This window comes from Mytilus edulis, chromosome 2, assembly GCF_963676685.1.
Source record: "Mytilus edulis chromosome 2, xbMytEdul2.2, whole genome shotgun sequence".
Classification (NCBI taxonomy): Eukaryota; Metazoa; Mollusca; class Bivalvia; order Mytilida; family Mytilidae; genus Mytilus; species Mytilus edulis.
Genome location: NC_092345.1, coordinates 63,347,243 through 63,373,208, shown reverse-complemented (window position 1 = coordinate 63,373,208; position 25,966 = coordinate 63,347,243). Strand labels below are relative to the sequence as shown.

General features: G+C 30.7%; 1 protein-coding gene across 2 annotated transcripts in view; it reads left to right on the top strand.

The window, feature by feature from the left end:
• Positions 1–24,398, top strand: part of LOC139510636 (uncharacterized) — a 32,780-nt gene extending 8,382 nt beyond the window's left edge. Inside the window, exons 2-5 of one of the 2 annotated variants that reach the window (XM_071297186.1) lie at positions 20,396–20,492; positions 22,596–22,665; positions 23,003–23,110; positions 24,090–24,398. In XM_071297186.1, the coding sequence (XP_071153287.1) occupies positions 20,402–20,492; positions 22,596–22,665; positions 23,003–23,110; positions 24,090–24,312 (492 nt within the window). In that variant the 5' untranslated portion in view covers positions 20,396–20,401 and the 3' untranslated portion in view covers positions 24,313–24,398. The remainder of the gene's footprint in view (positions 1–20,395; positions 20,493–22,595; positions 22,666–23,002; positions 23,111–24,089) is intronic. The other variant, XM_071297187.1, reaches the window with a different exon arrangement.
• The last annotated feature ends 1,568 nt before the right edge of the window (positions 24,399–25,966 follow it).

Sequence of the window (25,966 nt, the reverse complement as noted above, 5' to 3'; positions counted from 1 at the left end):
CAATGGAAATGATTATAATATCAACTTTGACAATGCATTTATTGAGTTTCACTAGAATAGAACATGTAACTCACTAACAGCAAAGAATAAAGTATTCCAGTTTGAAACAAATTTCTTTAAATTATGTTTTCTGGTTGGTATTGCACTGACAAGTTACAGCAATCTACACCAGAATTATATCTTCAACTGCATGACATGATTTAATTGTTCATCTTAAATCATTTCAGCCTTCTTCTTGTTTTACAAATAAAACTAACGGGTTTCCTTGTGTAATTGGTGTTCGAATTGCATAGCTCTATAAAGAAAAGTGTTGACAAACTATATTAACATTCTTGTTGCAATTATCTGAAAACCGCTGTTATCAAATGTCAATTTGATTGTTGCAATAGTGTTTAACTATAGTGGCCTTTTGTTTGCCAACAATCATTCGTCATGAGCGTAAATATTTGATATAGTTTCCTTTCTCACACTCCTACAATTTATTATGACCTTCATTTAAATTTCAAAGAATAAGAAACAATCTACTCTTTAGAACAAAAATTACATGGCACTGTTGTGCGTCACCGATGAAATTTATGTAATAAGGAATAGATTACCTTAGCCGTATTTGGCACTACTTTTTAAAATTTTGGGTCCAAAGTGCTCTTTAACTTGGTACTTGTTTGGAATTTCTATTTTTATAAATTTCTATTTTTATAAATTTCCTGTTTACAAAACTTTGAATTTTTCGAAAAACTAAGGATTTTCTTATCCCAGGCATATATTACCTTAGATGTATTTGGCACAACTATTTGGAATTTTGGATCCTCAATGCTCTTCAACTTTGTACTTGTTTGGCTTTATAAATAATTTGATATGAGCGTCACTGATGAGTCTTATGTAGACGAAACGCGCGTCTGGCGTACTAAATTATAATCCTGGTACCTTTGATAACTATTTGGCTAAATATTAATTTTGATCTGAGTGTCACTGATGAGTCTTGTGTAGACGAAACTCGCGTTTGGCGTACTAAATTATAATCCTGCTACTTTTGATAACTAATAACACCACTGAGTCGAAGGTATCACCAGTCCAGTAGTCAGCACTTCGGTGTTGACCTGAATATCAATTATTTGGTCATTTTTATAAATTTCCTGTTACAAAACTTTGACTTTTTCGAAAAACTTTTCTTATCCCAGGATTGATTACCTAACCCATATTTGACACAACTTTTTGGAATTTGGGTCCTAAATGCTGTTAAAATTTGTTCTTGTTTGGCTTTATAACTATTATGATATGAGCGTCAGTGATGAGTCTTTTGTAGACGAAACGCGCGTCTGGCGTGCTTAATTATAATCCTGGTACCTTTGATTACTATTGAATCACAATTTTCAAGATAATTTGAAGTGGTTTCAAAAGTCATTTCTATTAAACTGTAACTTTGTAAAGTCTTAACATTAACGACTTTGTGCAATGTTTATAATCATAATCAGTTGAGTTGAATAATATTTTTAAAATAGAAAAAGAAAATATAGAAAATAGCGCTCGGAAAGTATGTCTGGGCATGCATAAATTCTAATGCAATCAGTAATCAAAATTAAGTAAAATGATAAGTAATTATATTCAATTTGTTTATCCTTTCTTGTTTGTTAAAACGGTCGGTGTATTTGTATTGTATACACTGCATTGTATTTACAGTGAGTTGTGAGGTTAGGGGATTTGTGTTTTATTTTCATGCGCGCCAAGCGATTTTAAGTCCTTCTTGTAACTTATTGTGTTCTGTCATTCATAAATACAAAAATAAATGTTTGTATGCACATGAATACATGTTTAATCAATTGTTGTTATTTCTAACTTTTGGTGTCAATGCATAAAACTTATTCACGATGTTTTTACTTCCAATTTGCTTAGAAGCAGAAATCATCTGGGATTGGTGTGTAAATCTTGTATAGTGATATAAACTATAAGATTCTATTTTATTTATTTAAAGCATTCATATTAATATCAATACCATTTTATTCTTTTATCTTTCTTCAAAGTTAATAATATCGCGTGTTTTTAATTTAGATTTAATGTGGATTTACATCTTAATGCGGTTTCTCTACGATGATTGAATAAAACATATCTGCCACTGACATTTTGAAAACTATTCTATTACAACAGACAATATCCATATCTGAGCATAAATTGACAACGCATAGGAATTGCTCTATGCTATTTTATTTGAAATACATGCTTATAATATGGAACAGAAAATACAGTAAAAATAAACTATCAATAGCAAAGAAAGAAGTTACCTTTTTCCCCATATGGTTTATAAAAACACCAAAAACTATTTTATATCCCATAAAACTTAAAGAATTAGAGATAAAGGATACAACAGATACAGTTAAGTCTGCCTCATATCTTGAAAAACATCTAGAAATTGACCATGAAGGTCGTTTGATAAATAAAACTTTAAGACAAAACAGATGATTTCAGATTCCCAGCCAACACGACGGCTGTCACATGTGGACTAGGATCTGCTTACCCTTCATGAGCACCTGCGGTAACCCAATGTTTTCATAGGGTTCGGGTTGCTCTGTCTTTAGATTTCTTTGTTGTGTCTTGTTTACTATTGTTTGGCTATTGGTCTTTTTCTTGTTTTAGCCATGACCTTGTCAGTTTATTTACCACGTTCGAGTTTGGATGTTCCTCTGGGCATCTTTAACCTATCTTTTATAATGCCATACATACAAAAATGTATTGATACTAATTCCACTTTGTTCAGTTTCAGACTGAATTTAAATTTTAAGAAACACTTTGAAACACTTTAGAGTCTTCTGTTCATAAAAAACACAATAAAAGAACCAATTTGTCAATTCCCAATTCAGGAGTATCAATAGTTGTTTGTAGTTAATCATGACTTGGAGGTGTAATTGCAATTAAATTGATCGGAAGTAAATTTTACAGTAGCTATGATATGATTAATAGGTTTGCAATCGGCAGGATTTACAATATTGTTGCTTCACTATAGATCACTTTAATTTCCCATGTGAAATGCAAACAACACTACTGCGGATTTTGATTGAATTTTATAGATTTAAAATCATATTTCAAAATTATGAGATTTGCACAGTATAATAATTCATGTCCAATGCAATACCTTCTGTTACTTTATATTTGGCCTTGAAAAAAAATATTAAAGATACATATCAACGTTGGTATAAAAGTGTTAAGTAAGATATGCAATTTTTATTAAACCTTTTCGCCATGTATATCCATGTCGTTGGAATTTTTTTTTTGAAGTGATATAGCATGTAAAATCGATAATAAGGGCAATGTTTTGTATTTGCAGTTGAATACTTGAATGACCAGTGAGTATAATGAGAGAAATGCCTGACATAAAAAAGAGTGCATTTCTGAACAAGTATTCTACAGAACTGGATTGATATTGCATCTGATTCCTTCAATTTCCGATTAAAGTTAAAGTCATTTGCATGACTCACCTGACAAGCGACGTCCCGCTGATGCAAGTTGTTTTAATCGGAAATAAGACACAATCGGTAGAATTACAGAGCACACGACTATACTGATAGTGTTGTTGCTTATAGGAACAATGTTTAACATGGAGATAATATCAGTGAAGTAGAAGTGTTCTTTCAAACGTTTTATGGTCGCCATCATTATTTGGTTGCCCTTTATGGAATATTTGTGTTTTCGATTTTGTTCGGTTGTGTCATCCCCGAATGGGACTTATTACCAAATTTGAACTATCATCAGTAACGATGAGCTACACAACAGCCTGTTATATACGCCTGTTTTATTGTTTTTGTCATCCTTTTGGAACATTCTTCAGATCTAATTTTCTTAAATGTGTGTGTAAACTTATGGATGTGGTTCATACATATATACATGTATTCATCCACACGACACAATTTCTGTTTCCAATTCAGTCTGATTTTGGAAACAAATTATAACTTTAAAATGTCTACTAATATCTTTTATAAGACAAAAATATTTTTAAAAGCAGAAAGTGAGATAATTGATATAACCATAACTAATTATATACGAAATATTTAATAAAAATGAAGATATCTATTAAATCTACGAAAACTTTGCTGTAATTACAACAACGCATACAATAAGTGTAATAACGTTTCTTGTCGCTAATTTTAGTAACATCGTCATGCTATAGTCTGATGTTAATAATTTATAAGCCCGGTTATCCCTTTATGAGTTAAAGTAATTAATGAAAGTGTTGACAGTGTAACAATTCAGTCATTTTTCGTGGGCTGTCCACGGGTCATATAAAGTGGTATCTATTTAGTGGTAGAAAATAATTGTAAAACCTGTTTTTCTCTCCTTGATACGCCTATCTCAATTAAACACAAACAGACACACGTACATTTCAGCACGATGAAAGCTAAGATAAATATACAGCAAATCCAGTATAAAATGACTAAAAAAGATATCAAAATGTTCTAGCTCAATATCACAGTTGAACACTCCATATGGACGATTAGCTTGATTTTAAGATACTACCGTAAACTGTTACTGTTAAACAATATTGCTTATCTACTGACAAATTATTTTGAGCCCACATGCTGGATGTTTTTAAGTTTCTTAAATTATTTCCCCCTGTTATACCAGTATTTTAGGTTAGATGAAAACGTTCATACACATTATAAATCCCGTCACAGACTCAACTAGATATAGGAAGATGTGGTATGAGTGCCAATTAAACAACTCTCCATCCAAATAACAATTTATAAAAGTAAACCATTATGGGTCAATGCACAGCCTTCAACACGGAGCCTTGGCTCACACAGAACAGCAAGCTATAAAGGGCCCCAAAAATTACTAGTGTAAAACCATTCAAACTGCATTTGTTGCGACCATTTCCGGAATTCTTTTTTTGATTTTTGTTCATCTTTATAGACTATAAGTCAACAGTGTTCTCTTGTCTAGCAATATCAGGAAACAATTTTAAGTCTGATATTTTCCAGGAATCTTGCATGAAAACCAATTAATAAAACACTGTTTTCCAGTTACGAAAAAGTCGTATTATATAAAGTGGAAGCAGGTGCCCTTTGTCTGTCTGATTAATCTCCTTTTCAAAATTGTTACGTGTAAAAGCATAAAAATCATTGATGTCTACTTTATTATAATTTTACAAAACAAATTAGATCAGTCCCACTTTATATGCATTTGATATTATATTGAAATACGATAGAAATTCAAATTAGTTTCATGTTAAAAGACAAAAAAGTAAAACAAATCGGCCGCCTTTACATTCATTATTTTCAAAATGATATTAATATCTTTTGAGTTTGATATTTACAAAACATGTTGTAGTGGTCAGTTCTTTGTGTGTTCTTCATGAACATTTCGAAAGATGATATTACATAAGAAGGTTAAAACTGTCAAATACTGTAGACATGGTATTTTATTATATAAATATTAAACAGTGCAATGATTCTGATTTTAGAAAAAAGACTGTATTAAGTATTTCCCTACATGATGTCCATCATTAAACATACGGGACCAAAGTTAAGCTTTTGTATTTCGTTCATCTAATTGATTAATGCATAAAAGGGTTTCTGTTACCGTCACTAATCATGAATCAAATCAGTTGATAACATAATTTATCAAAACAATATGTTACTCAGATCAGCCATAAAGGAATACAACCATGGTCATTAGGTGTATGGTCAATACATTATGTATTAATGAAACTGGTAGTTTAATAATAGTTATAATAAACATTGCTTTTGAAATAATATGGAGCCATAATGTCCGTTGCTGAAACAATGCATACAAATATTTTGTTTGAAATCATGAAGAATGAAAGTTATGAATTGTGAAATGATTGTCAATATGTAAGCAATAATTAAAAAAAAATAAAGGACACAAGTTATGTAAAACAATATCCGAGAAACAAATATAACAGACAATAACAAAAGGTCAACCACTGAACTACAGGTTTCTAACTTGGGACATGCAAATATGAAATTCGGCTAGCAACACATGATTGTGAGCGACCAAACCTCCCCTTAAATGGGAGAATAGTGAAATAGCATAATGATATAAAAACGATATATTGGTACTCGGAGATACAGAAATCCAGGCCAAAACAAGAAATAATTATAATAAATTATATTTTCCCGGAAAAATACTAAATAAATACACACACCACGGATTGAGTGGGCCAATAATTTTAGAAGAAACATTTATTCTTAACACAGACGAAAACAAAATACTCCCTGCTTTAATTATAAGTCAGTCCAATCATATCTAATACTCATGTCATATTTATTGCAGCTAAAATTGAAACGGCTAGTGCGTGGTGATGACGAATTTTAGTCTTAATCCTTTGATTGCCTCTTTATAAGTTCTTAACTCATATATAATTATATTTTTCCTTGTGAGCCTGCCATTTCTATGTGGAAGCATTCCAACATAACCTATATTTACAGTTACATATGTTCTGGTTTATATAGTATTCTAGGGCTTGCATTTCATAAAACAATTTCAATTTAACCGTTTGCTACCTGGTAGAAAACATAAACGTTTCATCCATTTTGTTTTTACTCAGAAAACAATATTTGCTTCTTTCCGGTATTACCAAACAGCTTTATCTTCCGCCTGCTTTTAAACAGACAGTCAGATATAAATTTTAAGTCAAGCTTTAGAGAAGTGGTAGTTCTATTCTCGTTTTATCTTATTTTGAAAAAGAAATCGTATTCGATTGAACTATAGTAGAAAATAACATACAATAATGGAAAATCCTATGAAATTATTCCGTTAATATTCCATGAACTAGTCCTTTTATTCTCAGAAGACAAATAGAAATACAAAATCTTCAGTTAGGACTTATGAATTTAGTTACGTAACTCAATATTGATTTTAATCACTAGGGGTTTTAATTGTGTTGCGTCATTTTCGCAGCACGGCTTATAATTGCATTTAATGTCTTTCATTACCGGAAATTTGTTGCAAGTAAATGGTTGTCATAGAAAGAGTTGTGAAAATGTCAAACGTTTGATGTAAGATCTTATGATCCTATACTTGTATGAAAACAAATAAAACACATCGACTTTTAATTTTTATACACATTTATAGGACGGAAGAAGAACACAAAACATTATAAAAAGTCTTCACCTGCAGCCAAGAGAAATAATGAGTGATAACACACCTGATCAAATTCCTGAAATGTAAACGGAAATTGCCAAAGTTTCATTTAGGAAATAGGTTATATTGCAAACGTATAACGTTTTTTCTGATTTATTTGTGCTAAACAGAACATTTTTCAAATGACATACATTTCAAAGAACAACTGAAATGTGTCATTTGTTTGTGATAAGTGCATAAAAACTACGTGCTTATAACAGTCTATTACTCTATGTAACATTGACCTTTATATATAAAAAAAAACACATTGAAATAATATTTTAGGCTTATTTTCATCTTACAAAAAACCCAGGTCGATGCGTATTTTTTTTTTAAAAAAGTCAGAAAAATCACCTCCCATTCTTGGAGAACACCATGTAAGTATTTTATAAACTGTCATTTTTGAAAGTTTTGACAATAAAATATGTTTAAACTTAAGTATGTCATCATTATTTTATTGTACTTGTATCCTCTTATGCTTTCATACAATTAAATTAAGAGCCTGAAAGCTGTAGCAAGGCCAGTAGGGATTTGTTCAGTCGATTATGAGAGTACAAAGCCAGATTAAGTGGATTACCATATCTATTGGAACAAATAAGTTCATAGATAACGGCAGCTTTTTTATTCTCTGGACATATTTACATGTATTGGGACCATTAACGATTATATATTAAATAAGCAGGTTGTCTATATATTGACATTGTAAAATATCATCTACAAGTTGATCTGTCAATTACAATCTGATAATCGATTTTTTGGGGTTTTATTTGTGTATTCTGCAGAATAGAAACAATTGTTTTTTCTTTGTTTCATCATAAAACCGGAAGATGACTTGATAAGTTCAGTTTAAACTTATCAACGTTGGTTGGTTTATTTATGCGTCGGTTATTTCCGGGCAAAGCTATTCAGGCAGGGTTAACGTATTTTGAATCATAAACCTGCAACACCTACGTACTTTTATGAAGAGTTGAGTAGGGTGAAGCTAACAATGGAAACATGGATTATTCTTGATTCTACAATTATAGTGGAAGTAGAAGATTTAGGCAACCACTGGTGCTGACATACCATACGTTTTGTCAGACTTAGTATCCATGTGGGTTGTTAACTGTCAAAGGATCATTTAGTCTCGCATATACAATATTGGTCAGAGTTTTCTCTTCTTCTTCATTTGATAATTTTTAAGATAATATGAAGCATATGCATATCATCCCTCGACAACGAATTTTGGAGACATTGTTTTCCTCAGTTCTTTAAAGGGGCACTAGCTGTAAAATTCATGTTCACCGATTTACTCAAAATCTTATATTCGAGTTATAACCATGTGAAACATTTATCCAAATAATAAAAAGTTTGAAATAAACTATTTACAGGACATGGGTTCTATAATATGTAGCTTCGTTTCGTGTGTATTTCAGTTTTGACGCCATCTAATTAACTTAAGTTGACCTCCGAAAATCTCCGATGGTCATATAAGCGATATAAACATAATTGTGGATATAAATGGAAAGTGAACTCGTGTAAATGGATTTTTTTAGGTCCGTTCAAAATAAATGTCAATCACCGTTTTACCATTATGAGAATGATTTTTTCGTGGATTGAATTAGTAAATCAAATGATTTACCTTTGTTTAACTTTCAATGTTGACATTCTTTTCTTTTAAATAACTTAAAACGCACAATGCATGAGTTATTCATCTCTAGCAAAGGGGTTAAATTGATATAATTGTATATGGATCAAATAAGGCTGAATTATTCACATTTAAGTTGCATTAATGTTTTTTAGATTAATTTTACAAAATTGAACCATACTGGATTCTTAAAGCGAATTATTAGTTCACTTTTACACTTTCATTAAAGATTGAACCAAAAAATCATACTATTTTTTATCTATCTCGTTGCTAGTGCCCCTTTAATCTTATTAATCTTGTTCTCTCTCCTTTTCAAGTTTGTCCCACTTGAACTTGTCCGCGGAAGATCTCAGAAACCGCTAGTCCGATGTATCTACTGTTCTACCGCATGTTTAACTTAAATATCTCTTTGTCCATCAGTTAGAATAATTGAAATCCCCTCCCATTTACCATGTATTTCTTGACATTTTCAATACACAAAGAGTAAGTTCTTTGCAATTCTATTCATTGACTTTCGTAACTGCATTACACAATGATAAATTGCCTTGTATCCATATTTTGACTATTTTATTTATTATGTCTGTTTAGTTCACGCATCATTGTAAATATTACGGAATTTGATGAGACTGTCATCAAAGTGAGAGGTTTAGCGCTTTAAAACCAGGTTTAATCCACCATTTTCTACATTTGAAAATGCCTGTACCAAGTCATATATGACAGTTCTTGTCCATTCGTTTTTGATGTGTTTTGTCATTTGACTTTCCGATTAGATTTTCCTCTGAGATCAGTATTTTTGTGATTTTACTTTTTAATTATCTTTATTCTGAATACAAATTTTTGTAGAATAGATTTTGAATAAGAAATAGTTTTGAATATTTGTAAAATACTGTATTTCTAAACAGCCGATTTCAAAGTTAGTTATTGACTTACAAATTGAAAAACGACATAGTTGACACACACAAAGTCTATCCAATTTGATTCCGGAATTTTTGTTTTGTTTTAAGATTAAAATCTTAAATTTCATGATAATAAAATCATAAAAACTTTAAACCATGAACTTATCATCAATTGTCACATTGTGTTTCTTGTCAATTTAATTATTAGTTCCCTTTGGAATTTAGGGTCTTGTATTGTGTATAATTAAGTCTGTTGAGTCTTGATGGCACTATTAGAAAAATAAACCGATGCTAAACCTCACAAATCAATTATTAAGACAATCAAAGTAACAAACAAATTTTTTGAATAAGAAGAACTCCAAAAGTACCCCGACAGGTTCCAAAAAATGAATAGTTTACCAAGAATGTACTCTGGATAACATAGAGCATATACTGTTTTTACTGGTGAACAAAACGTTTAAACATGCTATACAGAGAAACAAGTGATCAGTATGCTGGAGTTTCTTAACAACAACATATTTGTTGAATTTGGAGGAAGACTTTTCAACATTAAAATACTATCTGCATTTCTATGGGAAAGAGCTGTGTTCCTCTCCTTGCTGATCTCGTCTTACTTTCATATTAGTAGAAGTTACTTCAGGCACTTGTCAAAAACCAATTAAAAAAAGACAGATCATTTGATTTCAAATTCAAAAATATTGATGATGTTCTTTGCATTAACTCCCAACTTTTATGATTGGGTTCCACTCATATATTCTCTAGAACTAGAATATTAAAGAAACAACAGGCTTCGTCTGCCCTGCCTCATTCATAGAGTTTTAAGTTTGACATAGGTGATCATCTCAATACCAGATTTTTTGAAAAAGGAGAAAATTTTGAAATTGTTACTTTCCCCCAATTTCATATAAATAACAAATAATAACTATCGTTGAAAGGCTTTCTTTTCAGTCACACAGTTTGTATCCCAATTTTGACATTTTTATCTAATATATCTGTTTGTTTTTATCATATATCAATACAACATGCGTTTTACTGAATAAGACAATACATTTAAAACTCATAAAAAAGGTCATATTGAGAATAGAAATTGGGAATATGTCAAAGAGACAACAATGTAAAATAAAACATGTATAAATTATTTCCATTCTGAATAATTTACATTCTCATTGAAATCCATATCTGAGAGTAAATGTAATTATTGTATTCGTACAATGCTGCAGTGTAGATGTGGTTCCTTTGAACTTGTGCTATTCAGAATACAAGCTCTAGAAACCAAAGTTGAAATAAAGGCATGCATCTTGAAGATAATGTCGTTTTGAGGTTTCCGTGGAGGGATAACCTAAACTCATATCTTAATGGGTATGACCCAAACAGAAGTAATTTCAAAATTCCTGACTGGCCTGTTTAGTGTGAAACATGATAGTGTTTTGTTAAACATCAGCTTTTTAGTAAAAAGTGTACTGATAAATTTTTCTACCTAAGTATTTTGTGGATTTCTGTGTTTTTGTCAGTATAGTTTTTATTTAACCATGTTGTATGTTCATCGCCGTCTTGTGGTTTTTATTTCCTTTACATATCTTCTGACATCTTTTTATTCCCAAGAATACAGTTACGATTTTGAGTAATGACTTTTAAGATATCATGTCCATTCAATTCAGTATCAGGGCAACAGCTTAACAACAGGTTCTTTAAAGTCTTGTTCCCTGAGTTTTAGTTTGTTACCCGGATTTTTTTTCTTTCAATCGGTTTATGACTTTTTATCACCGGTATACAGCTGTTGCCTTTATTTAATGTTTTTTTTAATAAGGAATAACAGGAGTTTTTGTTCACATCTTTGGTCTTTTTGTCTCAATAGATAGTCGTATCATTGGCAATATACCACACCTCGTTGACAAAACTAGTAGATTATTCACAATATTCCCTCTCAAGATACTATAGCACCACCATTGTGTAAAAGCAAATACATATAATCTAAACATAAAAGGATGCAATAACAGGATTAACTAAAGACTGTTCAATATTGTAATATTGTATCGCATGCTACTATGTACTGATGGTTGTTGTTTAATGTCAAGGTCAATATAATAGACATATAAGTATGGTGTACGTTTTTACAATGACTGTTTGGATTTGCACCGATATCTGAATAAGGAAAAACAGTGAGACATATAATAGCAGAATAACTAGATGTATTTGCCCCTAATTAAGAAAATATTCATGGCAGCTGTAGATTTGTTTTCATTTAACCATGGGTTGAGCATTTATACTCGATTATTTTACCCTGAGCGTTAGCAAGAGTTTTTTAAACTGATAAATGAATGCTTTCAAATAAATGCTATGAATATCAAAAATTTAATCGTTCTAATTCTTGCACTTTGCTGTTGCTAACTAAACACCTGATGAAATAAAAATGTATTAAAATCAAACATACACACCTACACAGGCAAATATGATACTTCAATACTATAATAAGAAAACGTTGTTGTATCACCTTTTATTACAAGTTATCAGCACCTAAGTGATAAATCAATATCATTAGAAATGCATATTGTTTAATAATGTATCAAAAGGACAAAAACAAATAAAAGGTGCTACGTTTTGTTTCACATTACGAGAACTTTTTGCATATGCGCGGTTACCAATTTCAAATCTCACGATCTGGTCATATCTATGAAACAAAGAGTCATTCTAGGTACTGACGAAATGTTGGAGTCCAACTTTACTATGAAGAATATTTAATACAAAAGCTTTATATTTTTTTGTCATATTTATATTCTGTTTCTCCTAATCGTTAGTTTGTTCTTTCCCTTATTCCGATCTTCAAATGAACAAAATAGTCGGATAACTATAAAAGAGGGACGAAAGATACTAAAAGGGTCAGTCAAACTCATAGATTGAAAATAAACTGACAACGCCATGACTAAAAATAAAAAGAACAACAGACAAATAAAAGTACAGCAGACAAAACATAGAAAACTAAAGACTAAGCAACACGAACCCCACCAAAAACTGGGGGTGATCTCATGTGCTCCGGAAGGGTAAGCAGATCTTGCTCCACATGTGCACCCGTCGTGTTGCTTATGTTATTATAAATCCGGTAAATAGTTTTATTCGGTAGGTCACATTCGTGAAAAGTGACGGATATTGTAGTTACGACATAATGAACATATCCGATATCATATGTGAAACGGTTATTCCATAACGGTCAACCAACTCGTGATGGCATCCCTAAAATTGAAGTAATTGTTCTAACAGTGTCTATTTTTGTGGACAAAAACACCCCTAATGATTAAATTATCTACAATGCTAACATTCGAACAAACGTCTGAAGTTACATTCATACATTTAAAAGATCATCTTTTAACAACTTTTCGAATTCAAAGTCATGGTTAACAATATCTTATCGTCAAATAATCAAATTGAACAAATCGAAATGATGACCAGCTTCTGAATAAAATCATGGATCATGTTACTTTATAATTTTTTATTATAAATTTCATTTTAACGGATGAGTTTTTTTTTTTTTTTGATCTACTAGTAACTGTCTCAAAAGGAATTTTTTTCTTTTTATATCGACGAGATTGTTATCGTATTATGCGTTGTGCTGATTTTTTTTCGATTTTTTTGTTGCTAAAGTTAAAATTTATGTTTTAAGATTGCTTCCAACTCATGAAGATATTAAATATTTAATGTTTTCATTCAATGGATATCGATTGCTATCAAAGTATAGAACAATGCTTTTATTTGATATATGACGTTTAAATAACGTCATGTTATCGCCCAAAAATATAAATGTTAAAAATATTGTTGGTAGTACTTGTTTATTCATAGCATACGTGTCTCGAAATTATATATTCGTTTATGTCGATGCAACCCACATCAAACTGATATTGTGGGGCAATGGCATCAGTCAGTGTGTCAGTGTTAAAACAATCATAATTGAAAGAGGTATAAATAGTCAACTTCCATCCTGTCGGTTTCACTCTCATAACTGAAATCTCATTGTTTAGATACATACATGAATTAGGACATTAAGAAAATAATGATAAAATTTTCAATTTCACTTTTCAACAAATTCTTGGGCAAAGTTCTATCAAAATTGCAGTTTACATGCATGTTTAGCAATTTACAATTTGGTCATTTTGTTCAGAAATACGCCATGAAGATATAGGATTATAAAAGGGCACAAATGCAGCTTTCACACTGCCAAAAATAAAAAGAATTAAATAAAAAAAACGCCAAGGTATTCTTGTTTAGTACAAAAGTATTGGGTATTTACGTATGAGCTTAATCAGTTTCAAAAGATACAAATATTGACTTTATTTTTTCGCGGAGGCATGCATTTAAATGACATGTATCCTCGGCGCATTGGTTTTCGTACTATTAAGAATTAATTGTGACGTCACAATTTTCATTGAAAAATCATGCACAGAACGAATTCATATGACGTAGGAAAACATGCTCTGACGACATGTTTTCTTAGTGTCAAAACTTTTTCAACTGATAGACAACCTTTAAATGTTGAAAAAAAAAATGGAATTATTAGATATTACATGCAGTGATCGCATGTATTTTAGTGGCGTGATTTTTTGTTTTTGTTTTATTAAATGTCTTGTCAACGAAGAGACAATCTGGAAACTTTGATGAAACGGAAGCAATGAAATCGAATAGAGCTATTAGAATGATTTTCAGACTGACTGCGCAATTTGAACAGACATTTGACTATATGCGATGAGAGAATTTAATACGAATATCAGCGAATCTTTTGCATTATTAATCTTTGAATTTATAATGATCTCGTATTCTATTTAGGACAAAGTTTTTTTTTATCCGAAATGAAAATGATGTTCTACTTTTATACCAAGAACAAAAAATATATCATGCATTGATGATAATATGGCGTTACCATTTATGAAATTTGTAATTGTGGCACTGATTTGAAATTCAGCATTGCCGTAATCAATGAAATATGATATCCAACATGAAACACATGAATAAAAAAGACATTTTTGAAATTGCTTAATCGTTTAATTAATAGATAACATTAAAAGTATAAATCTTAAATTTGTGACTGCAGCATCCTCAGTTACGGATCCTTTCCCTAGAAAATCAAAAGATGTACGGTTCATTTTAGATGTGCCATTGCGTTTGCTTTGTATGATGTGTTCATGCACCGTGTACAATGAAATAGTGAACATAATTCAACTTATCTTTTTAATTCAGCAAAATTAGTCATTTAATTATAGATTATCTCGTTTAAGTAAGATTTCCTCCTCAACGATGCCTAAAAAATACGTTGTGTTTTCACTTACCATTTCATAATTGGTACATATGATAATTTTTCTTTGCTAAAGTATCTTTTTTACCTTAAAGAATTGCCATTTGTTGCTAGTATTCAAACCAATGTTTTACTTCCTTTAGACAAAAACAGCTTTTTTAAAGATGTCATTTGGTTTTCATGCTCAGATCAGAATGTACATGTATTATGCCAACCAATGATTTAACTTGATGTTTTGCCTATGATATATTACACGAGTCTTGAAAAGTGCAATACTATATACATGTATACACTTAGGCTTGGTGACACATCACGAACTTGGTCGTAATTGTATCATCACTGACATAATGGACAAAATGTCTCTAGTCCTAAGGTAAAACGTGCAATTTCTAGTTTGAAAACAGTATCAACTGTTTAATGCTTCTTATATAAATCTTAAATGTATATTAGTATTTTCAATTTTATCTTGAAGATTGTTTCAATATTCCGTAACATGCTCAGTAAAATTAATGATACATACTTGCCGATGTTTTCATTTCTATATATTTAAAATGCATTCTAGCATACATGCTTTTTTGATGTACCGTTGCTGTTGCATTGGTTATTTTCTTCTCTCTTTGTATTTGTACTTATGGGGAAAAAACGTCGATAAAGCAAACAGATCTTAAGTTTTATATCCATTGACATCTTCTCATAAAACTAGATACTTAAAGTACACATTTGTCAATATCCATTTCAAGCAGAACAATGTTTGCTTAAGCGCAGCTTGAAGGCTTAATAGCAATTTAACTGAACTGACAACAGAAATAAATGACATTGAAGAAAAATGTTATGAATGGGTCAACAAATGGTAAAGATACTTTGCAATACCATTAAGTCCTGCACATTTCACGCTAATATATATCTCAAGCTGATTTCCCATGTGAAATACAGACAATAAAAGCCAGGGATTTGTCATGACTTTTATAGATTCTGAGAGCAAATATTAAGCATTGTTAGTTTCAATTTTTGTGTGAACTTCTGAAGTGAAGATCTGTACGTCGCCAAACAATTTAATGATCCTAGAATTATTGCAGTTTTATAATTAGATCTTGATGGAGTTGGTTTTTTTAGGCAGTTGAAAATTAGAACTTGCATGCAAATGAACAGCTCGATACTGTATTTATCTATACTTTAAAGTTGTGATGACAATGCTTGAGATCTGCTGGTATAATTAGTTTTAGATCATTATCATATTACTGAGGTTGGCTTCTTACCTTAGTTTTCATTTATTAATACTTTAGATGCATAATGCTATAGATTTAATTTTGAATTTCGCTCCAATATCTTTTGCCACTCTGTGACATTTTTACCTATGATATCTGTTTGTTTTGTTCACACATTGTTGTCAATACAATGGAATTTTATGAATCTGTCATACAAGTGGTTAATATATTAATTTACCAAAAACTACCTATACAATCGGGTTTAATCCATCATCTTTTACATAAAAAAAAATGCCTGAACCAAGTTATGATTAAGACATTTGTTATTCAATCGTTTGATGTTTTGAGCTTTGGATTTTGACATCTGATTAAGGACTTTCCGTTTTCAATTTTCCTCGACTCGTTATTTTTGAGTTTTACTCTTTTATATAATCATATTCACTTTCGGGAATGTGATGTTATGATATATTACAATTGTTATTTCCATTTAGGTATATAAGCTATGTAAAATCTGAGTTAAACAAGCCTGCATGTAATGTAAAGTTCAATAGACACAACAGCGAACAGTTACATAAACATTCAAGCTATTACTTTATACTTGTAATGTAATTTAGAAAGTATTCGTGTTATTGTTGTATTTGAACATGATTCCTTCTTTTCTTAATAGATAAATCTGAAATGTGATTGACATTAAGACAATTTCCATAATGGAGAGCAGTCTTTTAGTAATCGACAAATTAAAGTAAAGGAGAAAACAATTATTATGTTGTATGACCAAGAGGGTTGTATAGTTCTATAGTTGTCTCAGTGTGGTATAACTGCCCACTCGCGGTGTCACTGTTTTCCACATTACTTCAATAACTTCATCATTGTTATAATCGATGAGTCTTTCTTTAATGTAGTAAAGTGTACATTGTTATTTCAAAATGATAACTTTACAAAAATTCAACGAAAGGTTATGCTTATTATCTATCTCTATCTCAAATAGCCTTTCAGGAAAAGGTTTAGTATAGTATTGTTTCACGTATTGTAACATTAAGGGATATTCATTCAAGTGCCTTTGTATTTGTGTGTATAGTGATGTCATAAATTTAAACGAACATATCAATGCATCATTAGTAAATTATTAAATCCGTGGTTAAAACAATTAGTGAAATCTCTCATAGACGAAATATTTCATTATTAAATTTGGCTGTCTGTATAAAACTGGTATTTCACATTCTAAATCTTAATGTGATATTGCAACGAATGCCACATGCGGATCAGGATCTGCTAACCCTTTCAAGGCACCTGAGATCACCCCCAGTTTTGGTGGGGTTTGTGTTGCTTAGTCTTTAGTTTTCTATGTTGTGTCTTTTATACTATTATGTGTCTGTTTGTCTTTTATTTTTTTAGCCATGGCGTTGTCAGTTTATTTTCTATCTATGAGTTTGACTATCCCTCTGGTATCTTTTGACCCTCTTTTGTACTAAAAGCGCGGAAATCAGATCCGTGGAAACTCATCGAACCTTTAAACAAACTTATTAGTAAAGGTTATCTAAGTAATGTTATAATACGATCTTTGAATATTGTTAACATTGGCATTAACATCGATTTTGTCATCAACAAATTAAAACATAACTATTTTTAATATTTTTTTTGAATTGCTTTTGTGATGTATAAATATCCATTCACGTTTTTGTATTTATCTATATATACTAGAACACACCCGTGATATCGCGGGTCCGTGACTGAATTAAAGTATATAACTATGCGTAAGGCTTATTTTAGTACTGGCATTGTCATCTGATAAAGTCATGCCGATTATAAGATGCACAGTTTCTGCTTTCAAAATCTTTCTGTTTGAACCCTTCGACCTGGAACTTATCAATTATTGGTAATATTAATTATTTGGAAAACAAAAGGTCCTGGAATTGAGTATTTCTTAATCAACAGCATTGTCCTATATTAGTTATAAATAAAGTTGAATTCTTTTATTCGCTGTTTTACGGCATGCTCGCTAACAAATTGAAAACTGTACCTATACGCCTTATTTAAAGTCCAGATTCGTATTCGTATTGTTATCTTAGAAAGTCTTACTGGTAAAAATACTACAATAGGGAACAATTTGACAATGATTGAATTTAGAAGGGTCAACCCTGTGATTATGACCCGTGTATATAGCAAAATCCTAAATACACCGTTTGGTGGTGCGCCTATCAGATGCGGAACGTACAGATAAGGTAATTGGTAACAAGTGAATATACTATTGGTATCGGTATCGGACTCGAACTTGTTAATTATTGGCAACATTAATTATGTGGAAAACAAAAGGGTCTGAAGGTGTGTAATTTTTAATCTACACCATTGTCCTTTATTATCTGTATATGAAGATGAATTTTTTTATTTGTCGTTTTTACCCCATGACGGCTGACAAATTGGACCTCGTTATTTTAGTATTGTAGATAACATGATGCGTATTTATCATAATGTTAAATCCGAAAGTTCCTACTGCTTGTCGATGCTTTTATATTGACCTTGCACAAGTCATGTTTTCTTTGACTGTCCATGACGTTAAAATACAAATCCTTGATATGAATTTTAATAGATTCAAGTCTCTGATGGATGATTTTTAATCTTTAATTGTTTTTGGTTTTTAACAAGTTTTCAGTAACTACGAGAACTCTGAAATCGTTCTTTCGTGCTAATTTGACCTGTTGACACAATTTGTATAGCATTTCAATTATTCATGATTTTTTATTTTTTGTTATAATTCATCTCACTAGTTTTAATATGAACCCCCTTTGATAAATATTTAGTATGACGATAAACTTTCACTTCTGTACACTGAACAATAAATGTATTTATCTTGTTAAAAATGTTTACTTCCGCACTGTTAACAACAAAATTGTTATATTTGAATTTACCTATGTACTTTGTTTTATTTAATATCATTTTGTCCTATGTTACAGTTGTATTTTGTCACTCTCCTTACAACTTTTTACTACCTCTGACGTCTGTGTTACACAGGCGCCTATGTTTTAATCTTTTTTCTATATTGTGTCATAGATCAAACTTATTGGTTCAATGTATGTTTACAATGTACTTGTTTTGTTCACACGTCTGTTTGGTCGAGTTAAGCTCTTTCAGTGGTTATCTTCGTGTGTCTTTTGAAGGGTAATGTTACACTTCTGTCTAAGGTAAGAGTGAAAGTTGACGCCTGTTTAAACGTTTAAACCCGCTGCATTTTAATGCACAAGTGATGTCGTTTGTTGGTATGATCCATAGCCATTTTGTTATATATATATATAGATTAGACCGTTGTTTTTCCTGTTTGATTTGTTTTACGCTATTCATTTTGGGGCCCTTATAGATTGCTGTTCGGTGGGAGCTATGGCACCGTGTTGAAGTCCATACTTTGACCTATAGTTACTGTTTATACATTGTGTGAATTGAATGGATATACGGTCTAAGTGGCCCTCCTACCACGTCTTCGTATTAAGATTGAACGTTTAAATGTATATTTACGTACGCATAGTGGTGACAAAATAAATATTATATAATCGCAAGCTGCGGTTTTTATAAACTGTATAAGAAATGATAGCAAGTGACTTGTTTTCATTTCGAATAAATTTTAAAAAAAAAACACGCATTTTATTCTTATATTCACAGATTTCAAAAGATCTATTTTAACATTAAGAATCCGAAAGTAAAACGTCCAAGTGACAGTTTACACACTGAAGTATCGATTTCGAATAAAAAAGATAACTTTTTTATGTTCCAAATGATGACCACTTTAAGATCACCGCCACCCATTTTTGAATTGGTATTGTTTGACAAATTAAGTATCAAAACTTAACCTATTGCCATGGAAACAAAGCAAAAAGTGAATTGTTGTTTTCATTTATTCGTTTAAGTGATATTGGATATAAACATAATTTATGGCACTTTTGAGAGAATTCATCGAACACGCTACATCGTAAAACATCTATTAAGAAACAGTGGAGGTGGAAAAGAATACGAAATAGCATTATGAAATATTCAAATTACTGAGTCTAAATTTCAGTCTTATGATTCAACATTTGTTTTATTTATATTGATTGAGAAAACCAAATACGTTTAAATCTTCTGCTGATTTCGTGAATATAATACTATCTGCCGAAGTTTGTATTCCATTATTAATGTAATAGGTGGCACCGAGGGAAATATTAAGTTTAAAAATAAAATCAATATAGATTTATAGCATTCTGATCGAAAAATAATTTCATTTCTATTGTAGATCACGATGAAGTTGCCGTTCATGAGAAACTATACGCCGACTTATATTTTTGGAGTAATAGGGATCATAATTCTTTTAGTCAATGATTTCATTACAGGTATGTTTTAATACGTCGTAGTTGCATTCATTACTATTACACATTTTTGAAGGGATTTTTTGTCACAGTCTTGATTGTTTAAAAGGAACTCTTATTTTGAAGCTTTTCGTGTATCCCCTTTTGCACAATTATCAAATAAATACCAGTAATTAATATTCAAATCAGAGACAATATTTCAAGCATTTTCCTTGTTAAATTCTTTGTTTTTCCTTTTGTCAAGAAACAGACATTCATGTTAACTTTACTCATAATGTATTTATATAAATATGTTGTAAATTCTAAGGCGGACACTAACATATGACCAATCTAATAAATATTAAAAATCTACCTTATCTTTAGTTTCTTCCTTAATAAACTGTTGTGTTGTAATATAATTTATAACACACTCATCATGCATAGTATCCGAAGTTCTAGTTAGTCTAAATGTACTGAATCTATCCCATTTTATCGTGATTGGCGAAATAACTTATTCTAAAGGTCAAAAGAGAAAGAAACAAACTATTATTTGAAGGCACTTAAGTAAAACATGTTTACCTGTTCATGAGTTTTACTTGCACGTGAACGTACTACAATAAAACTGTTTTACTGTATCTTTGCTATAATGCACCTTGTAAAAAAAAATTGCAATTCGTTATACTGGACGACACACACAACGACTTAATCCACATCATTTTGTCCGCTTTCGGTTATCTGCTGCACATGATATGAGTATAAAATCCATTGGTTTGCAACAGCAATAGGAATAGTAGACACACATCTGCTGATAACAATAGCAATTGTTTGTAATTGCAATTAGGAACATAGATCATGTTGATTGTTTTGCCGTAAGGCTACCCACTAATAAGCGTTGAGATAACCCTTAAAGAAAGTCATACACATAGAAGGTTTGTCATTGAAAAGCCTGTTTTGAACTAAGTATTACTTGTCTTCCAATTACTCGCATAAAAGTCATGATTTTAACAGTGGATGTTTGCTGTCATTAGCATATCACACTTAACAATTGCCAATTCCCATCATTTAATTTAAACGTTCATGAATATAACAATACAAAGACAATGTTTGATTGCCAATGCAACAACTGTAAACCTATCCATTTTTACTTTTGATCAGCAAAATTATTTATCAATCAATGATGACATCTTCATTTTATACTTATTTTAGAATGAAAATGAAAAAAAAAATAGCCTTCCTTTATGAAATAATGTTAGAATAATAATATCTAATGCTAAATAGCATTTTTTTTATTATTATTACTCACTTTTAAAAACTGCTTCGGTTGAAGAATAACTTAAACTATGCTCTCATGTAGCTTTTTTTTTAAAGAAAAATCATATAAAACATGAATTTAAAACCCTAAGTTAACAGCGCCTTCATCCACTCCTTGTCACGAAGTAAGTGATAGTGAGCGGCCGGAATATAACGCCTCGGATTAACGTACCACCTTATACATAAAATATAAAGACAAGAAGATGTGGTATGATTGCCACTGAGAAAACTCTTCTTTAGAGACTAATTTGTATGTACTAATTGAAGTGCACGGATATATGTTTTTGATTATAAGTATAATTGTATAGACAAGATTCTTCTAAGAATACTTTGACATTAAGACACGATCATCTTTCCATTCCAGACATGTCAAGATTAATCATGCTCCCTATGTTTGTTTTAAACTCTACGTACAAAAACACACGTTTTTTTCTATATGTATCACGCTAAAATGCCATTAATCTAAAACTATCGTCGTATAATCACCATTAAATTAATACAGTTCGCCTTTCTAACCATTTTACAGTAAATAGTTATCAAAGGTACCAGGCTTATAATTTAATACGCTAGACGCGCTTTTCGTATGCATAAGACTCATCAGTGACGCTCAGATCAAAATAGTTAAAAAGCCAAACAAGTACAAAGTTGAAGAGATAACGAAATAAATGAAAACATGTATTGGTGCAAACATAGTTTTGTCGTACGTTACAAATCATTGGTCCTACAACCAAACTGTCTGATTGACCATGTGTATACTCTTATCTATAAAATTTCAAATATTACTTCATTTGACTTTTACTTGAAATTTCCTATTTATCTGCTATTGCTTTGTTGCAGCATATCAGAGTAGCTACGATAATTACTTGCCAGACCAACAGGAAACAGAATCTCTACCGACAGACAAAAGGTATATCTTTGATTGAATTGTCTTAAATTTAAATATTTTATGTTAAAATTTGAATTCATGCAGTAGATAATTACTATTATTCATTTTGTACAGTTTATTATAAATATAGTATTAATCATATGAACAAATTTTTAAATACTTTTGTTTTATCCAAAGGCGTCACATTTAAGGCTCGGTTTTGATGCTCCAATTTTGATTTTCCTTTTCTAATTATTGAGAAAAAAATAACAAACCACAAAATATAAAGAAAGTTCAATATTAAACTATTGAACATAAAATGATATATACATCGATAATCGACTATCGTAGGTTACATCTACACTCTTTTTTTCTTTAGATACGCCATGTTATCGTACAGCTTCAGACCAAGAAGCCGATACGGATCACGAAGAAGATACCGGCCATATCGAAAACATTATAGGTACATTTACAAGTATTCTAACAAGTATGTACAAACACCAAATAGCATCATCTACACATTTCTTTCGGTACTCCTTTTGGTGATATCTTTGCTTTTATCAAATAAAACTTTCGGAAACATGAAAGTCGCAATTATATTATAATTTACTTTGTTTACTATGCATGTGCATGTGCATGAACCAGAATATACGTCGTGTTTATCTACAAACATATACATTTTTTCTCTCACTTTTCACCTTTTGAATCTATATACAAAATGAAACTCGCATATGGAAACATAGAATATAATAGAATCTGTGAAATGCATCGTTACACAAAAGAAAGATGTTTTTTAGAATAACCTGATTATTTTTTTTTTTTTTTTTTGCAAATCAACATATATACAAATGTTAATTCAATTAAGTTGCATATAAACTCATCATAGATACCAGGACTAAAATCTATCAGTGAAAGCATATATTGCTGAAGAGTTTTGGAGTTACTGTAGAAAAAAATGATTATACGAAGAATTATCCAAATAATGCAATAAGAATTTTTGAGTTTTGCATGTTGCTGTTTTTTTCATGTGAATTCTTGATTCAGTTTTTCATTTTCTTATAACTATAGACATATTTGTAGTCTTATTTTTCTTATAAATCTATCTTTTTACTTTAAAATATTTGTTGTTTTATAGATGAGCTATCAAATTACGTGTATAAATTCTTGAACTGTGTAAAGTTTTTACGTTACTGGCTCATAGACGTATATCAAATTTTTATTCATATTAAATCGTGTTATTCATAAAGTAGTAAATGTTTATACATGTACTCAGAATGTTAATGAATATTTACGTTTTTTTTTTATTCGGATGTATTTTTTTTCAATATCAAAAAGTTTTGCATTACTCGTGGTCTTCATAGGCACTTCTTACAATTATACTATGCATGACATATGTACATCTTATTACAGGTCACGATTAATTTGATGACAGTCATTTTATATTTCTTGTTTTGTTTTTGTTTCAGTTATAGTCAAAATCGTGACAAGCCATGGATGAAACTACCCAACATGTGGTGTTACAGGCGTCCATGTTCTTCAACAAACGATTGCTGTAGAAAACACAATATTTGTGATCCTAGCGCAAAACGTTGCATCGACTGCTGGTACGGTTATCCATGCACAAGAAATGCTGACTGCTGTGAAAGATTTCCGGTTTGCGACAAAAGGAGTAACTCTTGCAAGAACTAAAATGTTTCGAAGTAAATCAAACCAAAGCTGTGACACTAATCATTGCATTTGTACTTATTCATTTAATAAATGATTTATTTCTTTTATATGCTTTGTTCAATTTTACTTGAAATTGACAAGTCAAACATATTTGTTTAGCCATGATGTATATAATATTACACTTTATTTCATCAAACTGATTGACTTTTTTGGGGTTGGGGTGAATATAATAAACATGTTTTTGTAGACAAAATGACAGTTAAGCAGTGTTTGTGATGACTTGTTTAAAAACAAATTATTATAATCTTTGAGGCGACACTTGAACATTTTCAATGATACTACCATAAGAAATTCGTTTGCCAAACAATCAATATATCACGATTCTAATCTATAATTTATACAAAACCTTAGGAATAATTATAACTAATAAAAAAAGTATGTATACGTCAAATAATTAGGCGATCAGAAATTTTTCAGATGTACAAATAGAAGACGTAGAAACTTTTCAACTAGTATTTTGGTGTGAGATCTTTAATACATAGTAGAATAATTTAAAACATTTAATGAGTCTATAATCATTTTGCAGCATCTACCTTCCAGAAACCCCAAATATTATAAAACACCTGTCTTAAATTCATGATTATATTAAGATACTTTTCCTTTATGTAAATATGTCGTATTATTTAAAAATAATTTACAGTTCACTAGGCAATTCAATATAAAAGCATACGCTTTTTTATAGGAATTTCCTATTAATTTTTCAGTGATCAGAATCGCCAAAAATGCATGCACGAAGTAAAACATATAACAATTGTTTTTCATTCGTTTCATGTGTTTGAGCTTTTGTTTTGCCACTTGATAAGGAATCTTCCGATTTGAATTTGTTTTTGAATTAACACATACAGACAAACAATAACGAACACCATTAAAGTTTTATGTTCTTTTGGAATATCAACGTGAGATTATGAATAGAGTTTCTTCTCTCACTCCATTAGATTCCCAATATGTATTTGTGTTCTTAAAAGCATCATTACATATAAATATTGCAAATTTCTCCACAAAAATTCTATCAAAATGACTTACTTCTACTCAATCAAAAATGAAAACCCATTTTTTTTTTTAATATAATTGAGGTTCTTTAACTTGGAAATTCAAAGTGTGAATGTTTAAATGCATGAAAGACGATGTCAGGGAATTAACTGCTTTTTATTTGGCCTCTAATACACAAATGAGATATATTTGGTTATAGATATTTAATAAGTATTCAATTACAAACAGTAATGGCCTATTCAGAACGATAACAAACATTAAAATGTGTCAAATCGGCGTGTCCGAAAAAATTGGTTGACCTGGAGGGTGGGTATCAAGTTTTCACCCTGAAACTTGCAAAAATGGCATATTATGAAGCTGTATTTTTCTCTTGTATAACGTTACCAACGAACCCTTGAAGCGTTGTATGTATTACAAATGTGATTTACGCAAAGACAGAGAAAGCGTTCCACGCTCCTGCAATTGGCATTGAAATTTGACTGGAGTTTATGCAAACGTCTATCTCCTGAGTACAGGGTTTACTTCCAACCTAAGACGAGTTTATATCCCAGTTAGCCCTTCGAAGCGGCAAATAAATCATGTATTTATAATTCTAATATAGCCAGGAAGAAGACAATTACAATCA